Source organism: Phaethon lepturus, unplaced genomic scaffold (genome assembly GCF_000687285.1).
Source record: "Phaethon lepturus isolate BGI_N335 unplaced genomic scaffold, ASM68728v1 Scaffold48495, whole genome shotgun sequence".
NCBI lineage: Eukaryota > Metazoa > Chordata > Aves > Phaethontiformes > Phaethontidae > Phaethon > Phaethon lepturus.
Window position 1 is genome coordinate 1 of NW_010539345.1, and position 9907 is coordinate 9907.

General features: G+C 36.6%; 1 protein-coding gene across 1 annotated transcript; it reads left to right on the forward strand.

Moving 5' to 3' along the window:
- Window positions 1-660: 660 nt before the first annotated feature.
- On the forward strand, window positions 661-5248 carry LOC104614349 (chromosome unknown open reading frame, human C6orf211; the record flags this gene model as incomplete). Its single annotated transcript, XM_010287095.1, has 4 exons — window positions 661-766; window positions 1398-1639; window positions 3127-3292; window positions 4291-5248. Coding segments are annotated over 4 exons (1282 nt in total), but the record flags the coding sequence as incomplete, so codon positions are not given.
- Between the last annotated feature and the right edge of the window lie 4659 nt (window positions 5249-9907).

Genomic DNA, 9907 nt, shown 5'->3' on the forward strand with positions numbered 1-9907 from the left:
CTGTCCCTGCCTGTTAGCTGGCCGGAATAGGTCTTGGGAGGGTGTCGGGCGCGTTGTTGTTTTTCCCGAGTTTCTTTGGGTTCGCCGCTCAGTAGCGGGTATGTGTTCGGCTCTGAGTCCGTGAGGCTGGGGCTGCGACTCACACGGTAGAACTCTTCAAATAAAAATCATTCTTCAAGCTCGCTCTGAGGGCTGGTCACCTTTTTTGCTCATTGTCCTATATAAACAGTGTCTGGGGAAAATGTAAATCAAGTATGTAGTGGAGAGCAAGTAGTGTGGATTTTCTTGCTGATACAAGATACACTTAAACTTTGAACAAATCTCTATGCTTTTAAATTTATTTCCTTGACTTTACACCTGGGTAACTGAGCAATTAGAGAATGCATTTTAGCCTAGAATTAACTGCAATTTCATCTCTCTTAGCAGGGTAGGTCTCTTAGCATTTTGTTCCCTGAAAAGACTGACGGTTATCTTTTTCTTCAAAAGTAGACTGAGGAACCAGACCAATTTAAGATTTTTTGTTTGTTCTGTATTGGTGTCCACATAAGCTTACTTCTGAGACCTTGCATTTATTTAAACAACTAGAAGATATTTCATCATTTCCTCTCAATAAAAGTTTGATCATTTTCTCCAGTGAAAGTTTGATGTTCTCCTTTTTAGATCCTTTGCATATTTTACAATTAAAGACAGACTGCCCCAGATTCTCACGAGAGTTATTGATACTCTGCATCGACATAAAAATGAGTTTTTTGAAGAACATGGTGAGGTAAGAGTAAGATCTCTTTTTGTCTGAGGTTTTCCCCCTGCCCCCAACTGTTGAGGCTCCTTCTCTGCCTTGTTTTTACCGGTTTCTTACTACAGTCATTATTTGTCTGTCTTAATCTTTTGTCTGTTGGTTTTTTGCCTTTGTCATCTCTTTCTTGTAGCTATTTTTCATTAATTATGTAACTCACCTTCTGTCTTTTTCTGATCTATCTGTTCTGCAGCTGCTTCACTTTCTCAGATTTTTGTGTTGATGTAGTGTTTAATAGACCGTAGCGTCTTCTGAACATGGCAATGTTTCAAATATTCTGTTCCCCGCTAATAAGCAAGAAGTTCAATGTAAAATGTCCCATGTGCAATTCTTGTTAGGATGTTAGGTGCAAAATGAGCTTCATTCACCAGAATGTGACTGGTTGAATCAAGCTCTGATTTGTCAGGGACTCGTATTTGGCACTTAAAACTTTACTTAAACTTAAAACTTTACTTAAAAAAAGTAAGTTTAAAAAAAAAACTTTACTTTTTAGTTATGTAAAACTTTTGGCACTTTATCACTTACATTTTTCACGAGAAATTGATCTGTGTCTCTACAGGAATAAATGTTCAGAATAGGAACTTTTGTTCTCTGCTTGTTTCAGAAGGGTGTTGAAGCAGAGAAGAGAGCTATATCTTTCCTCTCCAAGCTGCGGAATGAATTGCAAACAGACAAACCAGTGACCCCGTTAGAAGATGAGCTGCCTGATGCTGCACTGTGGAACCAATACCTAGACTACCAACGAAATTTATCAAATGGAAATGGAGAACCGAGTTGGTTTCAGTCCCCTTGGTTATACGTAGAGTGTTACATGTATCGAAGAATTCATGCAGCATTAGCACAGAAGTAAGTATTTACTAGCTTGGTATACTACTCTGCAAAAGATTGTTCCTTCCCGTTTTTATTTTAGGAGAAAGGAAGACAGCTGAGAAGTAAGATAAAGGAAAATCTTAAGCTTTTAGCATATTCCTCTTCCCTTGTCTCAAACCTCAGATTTAAAATCAATACTTCTTCCATGCAGCAGAATTTGAAGCTCATTAGGGTTTTTTTTATGCTTCAGTTTCTGTGACTTGGTATACATGAAAACTTGTAAGCTTGACTGTATAGCTTGACCTTCTTGCAATATGCATTGAGATATTAAAGTTATTTAGCATTTCTAAAAGGTTTGCTAGTGTAGAATTATCTCTTAAGACATATGTAGCCTAAAACACAACATGCAAGAGCCAGTAATCTGTTGGGCATTCTAACTTGTTTTGCTGCTCAAAATCTGAAGTTACCATTTGGGAACTGTTTCTTACAGCAATAGACCCAACTTACGCAGCTACATCCCCTGTGCATTCTATACCATCTTCTTAGTTACAGCAGTGTTTGCAGACCATATGTTGCATTGAACTTTGGGAGCTGATCCTGGTTAAAAATAACTTGGCAGGAAAAACTTGTTGTGCTGGTACTGTGAAGAGGTGCCAGCACAATGTAGTGGGGTAGGAGTGAGCAGTTTTAAGTTCCTGTTGCTGCCAAAAAAAAAGCAAAAGCTCCATGTGTACTGGATTTGCCCTTAGTGTTACAGAAACATAGTAATGGGACTCTTGTTTGTACTGCTATATTGCGTAATTTGAACTCTTGTAGCAAAAACTTCAAATACAAGATGGATCTGCTGGATTGCACTTAAAAAACTGAGCAGATACTTTTCATTAGTAAGCTTTAAGTTTCTTGATCTCCATTATTTAGCTGCTCTTAAGCACATGCGTGGGTGGAAGTTCAGTCATTTGTCAAAAGGTGTATGTGCAAATATGTCTCAATAGATGAGTCTGTATTATATATTACAAGAACTGAATTCTTTTGTCATCACTCTCATGTTAATTTTCTAGGGTCCTAGTTAAAAACTTCTCACACGAATTACTTCATGTCACTATAAGAGACTTCGTTGTGGGAAGTACACTTCAGCACACACAAACACTTAAAATTGGTCCAGCAATTAGTTACATTAGTTCACTTGTAGGTTACAGTTTTAATTCTCCGTGTCTGAAGACTGGAGTTCAAAACTGTCACTGTATATGCAGACGTGTTGTGACTGAACACTTGTTCACTTTCAGAATGTATTGCTAGAAAGACAAAGATGTCTTCAGTACTGTCTGTTTCAGTGAGCTATGGTAACAGACTGTTATTGCAATGTGTGAAAATCTAGTATGACAAATCAGAAGTGGAAAATCTTATTAGGGCCTGTAGTACAGCCTAAAAAAGCTGAACTTAAAGCTTGCATTTTCAGGTGTGCTTCATGTGCTGTCACGGAAAATGTGGCAAGTATGTTAATATATTTGTTCTCCAATTTTTAGCCCACCTATTGACAACTTTGATGTATTTAAAGAAGGAAAGGCTCAAAATTTCTTTGAATCCCAAGAGGCTGTTATTGCCTTATGCACTTACTTTCAGGAACTTCTTAAAAACATCAAGGATCTAGATGAAAAGCAACTTCAGGAGGAACTTTTTAAGCTATTGCAGGTAAGTCAGTAGTGGTTAACATAAGAATTTAAAATATCTCTTATGTAACAGACAAAAACTTGAGGTTATAACCAATCTGAACTTCATATGGAAACTAAAATATGGTTCATTTGTAAAAATGCGATGAAATCCTGACAGCCATACTGCATTGCTGCTCCTCTGGAAATAGTTAGATTTTGGTTACTTGTATTAAATGTGACATTTTCATTATACTGCTGGTCTTCATTGAGTATGTGAAAACTCAGCTTTTTTCAAAAACCCCCTCAAATCTCAAGTCTCAAAACCGCTCAAAACCAGTATCTCTAAAACATTTTATGTCAAGTTCCAGATGGCCTTTTTGTTATTTAACTATAAAATTTTAAAACAGTTCATTTTATTGACACTCTAAACATTTTTAGGCTTCTTTGGAAAAAAGTTAGAAGTCAGTCTGGGCCAGAAGTGGCTTAAAAGCTTTATAACTGCATTATTCTTGGAAAATAATGCCTTTGGGTAGAATACAAAGTATCGTAGGATTGCAAATAAGTCCATTAGCTGACAAGTATTGATGAATCTTTATAAAGACCTCATTAGTGTGTACTTAAAATACACGTTCTTACTTGGCTGCATGTAATACTAAAATAAACCTGCTTTTATTACTTCTTTTTCTGTGTTACCACTCACATTTTCTGGGTTTACGATATGGAGAATGTTTGTGTTTTGTGATCAGTGTATTTATGTTGATCTAAATCTTCTGTCTGTGTCACTTCTCATGCATGTTTCTGCTGTCTTCATAAATACAGAACATTGTTTGGTTTCTTCCACAAAATCTTGTCTATATTAAGATTTCTGTACAAGAAGTTAGGTTTTATTAAAACTTGGAGGAAAATGTGGAGTTAGAGACTTCATGCCCCTAAAATAAAAACAAAGAAACAAAATCTTTAGTGTATGTGAAGTTTAGAATGTAACGACAGTGAGACTTAGTGAATGTTTTTGTTTTTGTTTTTTTTTCCTCCTTCTAGGTGTCATTGTGGGGCAATAAGTGTGACCTTTCTTTTTCAGCTGGTGAAGACAGCTCTCAGAAATCTAGTCTTTTACAATCCCTGGAAAACATGATACCTTACATCTTAGTGAATGATATGGAAAAACTTTGGTCACTACTTGTAAATGCCAAAAAAAAAAATACACAAGAAAGTAGTGTTAGAGTTGACATAATCCTGGATAATGCCGGATTTGAACTTGTAAGTGATCTTGTGTTGGCTGACTTCCTGTTATCGTCAAAGCTAGCTGATGAAGTCCATTTCCATGGAAAAAGTATTCCATGGTATGTGTCAGATACCACAAAGCGTGATTTTAACTGGACTATTAAACAGCTGCAGTCAGCTAATCATATGTGGATGTCTAGATGTGGGATAAACTGGGAGGGCAATTTGAAAAAGGGAGTTTGGGTTTATCATGATCACATGTTTTGGACTTTGCCACATGACTTTTCCAGTATGGCTGAAGTTGCTCCTGACTTGTATGCTGATCTGCAGAAGTCAAACTTGCTTCTTTTCAAAGGTGACCTGAACTACAGAAAATTAACAGGAGATAGAAAATGGGAGTATACTCTTCCATTTCATCAAGCCTTGAACAAGTTTCATCCTGCGCCTCTCTGTAGTTTGAGAACACTCAAATCTGACACTCAGGTTGGCCTAAAACCTGGACAAGGTGAACAAATTCAGGCTTCTGAACCTGAATGGATGGTAAATGGAAAATATGGGGTAGTTCAATTTGATGGTGCTCTCTAGTTAAATGATTCTTAATATTCTGAAAGAGAGATTCAGTCTGAGTTTTAACTACTTTTTCTGTTTCATGCTTGGCTTCAGCAAAGATTATTTTTTGTTTTGCACTTTTTCCTGCCAAGTGATTTGTTGTTGTTGTTCCACAAGAGACTTTAATGCTGGGCAAAAGTTTACAAACTGTCTTGGTATACATAAATTAATCTGTATTTCAATATATTTTGTTTTCCTAATGTCCAATGTCAGCAGACGTTTAAGATGAACATTTAGTTGTCCATAACATTTTCTTTCCTCATCACTGGGTATAAGAGTTTATTTCTATCAAGTGAAAAATCTGCTTCAGAAAACATTTCCTCAATCCCACACTAGCATGGGACTTAATTATTTCAGGATAATTTGTGCTGCACATGCCATGCATTGCATGAAAATTAGTATTTTGGAGAATGTCCAAATTAATTCCAGATAGATTCTTTGCAACCCATTGCAGCATCATATTTTAAAACTGTTGAAAATTGAGTTGACTTCTACCAAGACTGTATTACATAAATTGTTCTTTGCATGCTTCTTGTGTCTGTGGACAAATAACTTTTGATGTTTTGACTATAGTTCACTGTACATTAAGAGAAGAGTTCTTGGGCAATACCTTGTGAACACTAATTTAGAATTGGGAAATTTTAATTTTAAAATGCAAGTGGATGCTCCTAGCCAGTTTGCCTGTAGGAGGGGAGTTGTCCCATCTGGTAGGAAGATTAGTGGGAGAAAGGACAATCTCATTTTAAGAATATGGAAGATATTGTTTATCTAAGAACCTCTACCAAAAAAAAAACCCCCCACACAGAAAAAACCTGAAACAAACCAACCAACCCAACCAGTTACATTAACTGGATTTTAGATTTAATACAGATTTGAATTAAAGGTGGCCTGTCAGCAGTGTTTGTGGCTCAAGCACTGCTGCCTCTTTTCATTGTGATAATTCTTTTTATTTGTCAATGTATTTGTTTAAGAAGGATCATGTAATTTTCATGGAGGAAGTACAACCCCAGTTGCACTGAGAAGTGTATGCTAGAGAAGTGTATGCCATACAGGTTGCTGCTAATTGGTGTTTAGATGCCCGTTTCTTCTAGTCTGGTCTCAAATTACTCAGAATTTCTGGGAAAATTTAGGGATATTTTAGTGGGGTTTCAGAGTGAAGTGAAATGAAAGTAGAAATGCATTATCCATTTAGAAAGGAAAAAATAAAAATAGATTCTGTCAATTCTTAAAGTACTTATATGGTTTGAAATAGAGCCTTTGATAGGGGACTGATGTAATGCCAGTGATAACCGCAGGTTTGTTAGAAAATGGTGCCAGAATTACTCACAGTGTCTGACTGGGTTATGCTCTTGTCTACAGCTGCTAAAATGAGGTGAACTTGCTCCTGGTAGCCAAGGTGGCTATGTTATAGAGAATAAGAGCCGGCAGTGGAGAAAATTCCTCTTCCATTTTACATACATCTTACACAGCAAAAAGGAGGGCACAGAAGTGGCCTTATTTGAGTACGTTCTGCAAGTGGTGCTCTGGCAAGGGAATTAGAATGACTGTGTGGTAGAAAGTGGATTTAGAAAGACTTTTGTGCTTACAGTTAAGCTAAGTCAAGGGTAAGCTTTGTCAGGCCTAAAGAAGTGGGAGGAGCAAGATGGGGCAATATTTTGTACCTATTTTAAGCTTTGAAAATGAAGCTGGATTCCCCTTCTGGTCAGTGAAATCACAGGCAAAGCACGTCTTCTAAAGTGGAGAGAATCGGCTGCTGCTGACTGTGTTCATACAATAAAGATCTGTACAGTGGATAAATATGCTGCAGCTGCTGTTGACTTTGATTATTTGTGTTTGTGTTCTTGTTACATCTAAAAGTGTATTAATATTTTAAAGTTGCAAGATCAAGTAATCAAAAACTAAGATGCTAGGAATTTCAGGAGGCAATGTGATATTGTAGGTAGGGTTCTAGGTTTGCGCCTGGATTTAAGTGTTCTCATCTCCTTTGTATCTCTGGCTTAGCACTCCTAAGGGATGCATTCAGACTTATCCTTAGGCACCTGATTAAACTGCAGATCCATTCAAGAGAACTGAAGGTGGGATTGCTGAAGGTCTCTGACTGGAGAGAGCTCAGGGGGACTCTGGCTTTGGTGCTTTGATCAAATACATAAATGCTATTATGAAGTTGGGCAGTGGAGCTGCCGTGTCTCATCTGTGAAAATGCTGTTAACTTGTTTCAAATGCACTTCGAAGCAACAACTTTGGGTCAAGAACAGAGGGATGGCAGTTGTGGAATATGTGCAATGAAACCTTCCTGCCTTGTTCGGGGAGAGAAAATGATTAGGGGAAGAAATCTTTTTTGCCTGTGGACAGATTGTTTGTAAGGTGCTGGCTTAATTTGCTGGAGAGGTTTAAAAATTTGTAATGGACAAGAAAAGGGACAGTTTCATTGTTGAGGCCACCCTTGAAGGGTAGATTTGCCTCTTACACAATCGTTAGGCATGCTGAGAAACTTAGTTTCATTTTTCACTGCTGGTTAATCTGTCTCTCTGTGCCCAGGTTGCTTTCAAGCTGTTACTTCTGGGAAATCACTATGCAGAGCAGTGACAATTAATATTCTGAAGTTATGACAAATAGAATCCTCCAAAATGCAAAGTCCCTTAGGAGATGCAGCAGTATTCTCTCAGGATTACTGAATCATCTCACTGGAGATTGTTCCATTAATGTTTGTAGGAAGCAGGGTGGTGATTTCATGAGTACCATAAGACATGTAATTCTGGGATTAGCATTTGAATGCTAATGTATGACACGATGTCATGCTGAAAAAAAAAATTCTATTCTGCAGTTTATTAAGTGACCACTGTTTATCTTTTGCCCCTCACAAAGAGAAGTGTATATGGTAGTATACAGTGTGACTACATAGTTACATGAGGAATGCACAGCCATAACTTCCAAATACTTGGTTTTGCTTCTATAGCTGTAATTGCAAAGTGCTACCTATAGACAGAGCTATGCAGCATACTTTTCTGTTTGTTGGTTGGCTATATTTTTGTAAAATTTGGGTTGGTTCTATGAAAAACAAAAAAAGGCGCTGTAATGCTAGTGTTATGTTCTCCCATGCCACAGAGTAGTGAAGACAGATATTCCAGTGAGGCACTGTGCTCTGCTGTTGGGTTAAGCTACAGTTTAGTTGAAAATAGGAAACTTTTTTGTAGATACTCAGTGCTAATTACTTGTGTAATACAGTTTCATGAAATGGCAGGATGTGCCTACTGCATTTAGGTGGAATTTACTGTTGTGCAACATCAAGCATATGTTATAACAATAGCATATGCTACCATATAGCATACTTTTTTTTCTTGAGTATTCAAGAAAGTTGCTTCTGTACACCAGTGTTACAACTGATTGCCCAAAATGCTTGTACAGCATAACTCTGGAGTTACTGATTTGTATACCCAAATTCTTGAGATTTTCATTTTGTGTGCCATTTGAATGCTTATAGCAAAAACAAGGGCATTTGCAGTAATTCTGAGGACCACAGAAGATGGATATTTTTTGACTTCTATTTTTTAGTCTGTCTTTTGAGCAACTGTATTTGTAAATCAGTTTTTGATAGTGATGATTTTCATTTGTGATGAAAGCCGAGGAAAAGTAATGTCACAGGCACAGTGAAAGCCAGTGCACACATCTGTCTGAATAATTGATAATTCATTAGATAAGATATATACAATAATCCCGTATGTATATAAGGCTTCTTAAAATAAATTGATGTGGAAAATAAGTTGATTGTATGACTGGAAACTGTTGCAAGAATATTGAAATAAATTGTATAATTTTGTGCAAGAGTCAGACATCACTATACTATTTCAGTGGCTGGGAAAGACAACATAACTGAGGTCTTAGTTCCTGAAGTTGTGGGTTTTTTTTCTCTGAAACAGGTTTTATACAAAAACCCGTAAAGCATACTTATCCAATGAGGTTTTGAAAGATACAGATGCAAGAGGTGGATATCATAAAATGTTCCCCTTCATCAAGACAGGGCAGTGTTAGGGAAGTTTCTACCTTTTTACTCCACCAATATTCTTGTTCAAATTTCAAAACCTTTAAAAGCATTGAGAATGTCTTAAAGTATATCTGGTAATTACTTATTAAGGTTGGTGCAGCTGATAGTGTCTAATAATCCTGATAATATCAGGATCACTTCCCAAACTGGTAGGTGCTCCATGTGTTCTCAGCAAAAATGGAAATATTTTAGTGTTACACTTGCTGTAACTAATATATTTCCAAATGACTTTGTTTTACACACCTTACTGATGTCCCATAAACCCTAACTATTACTGTTGAAATAGTTCCTTTAAAGTTCATACTGTATTTGCATTTATGGTTGAACTATTGAACTACTTGATCCATGTGAAGCATATTTATCTCCTGTACTCTGTCAGACAGCATAGGGAAAATGTTCACTCTATTACATGAAAATTACCACATGAAATGTTTTTAATCTAAAAAACCCCAAATCATGTCTAAAATACAAATTCCAAAGTGGAATTTTGTACAGAACTGTTAAGTTTTTTTCATTAAACAGTTTGTTTTCTTACAAGCCTTCTGTTTATCCAAATTACAGAACAAAAGTTTGGGCTTATTTTTATTTAAAGCAAAAATATAAGTTCAAAATCACCTAAGACTTACCTAAGGATTTAAAAATAAAACTGTGAAAACGTGCTGGATAAAATGGTCCTTTTATTTCTTTCCAACATGGCAGTGGCAGAAAGCATGTGGGGAAAAAAATTTTCTATACCATGGACTATTTGTTTTCTTGTTTGGTTGTGGTTTTTTTTCCTAAAAC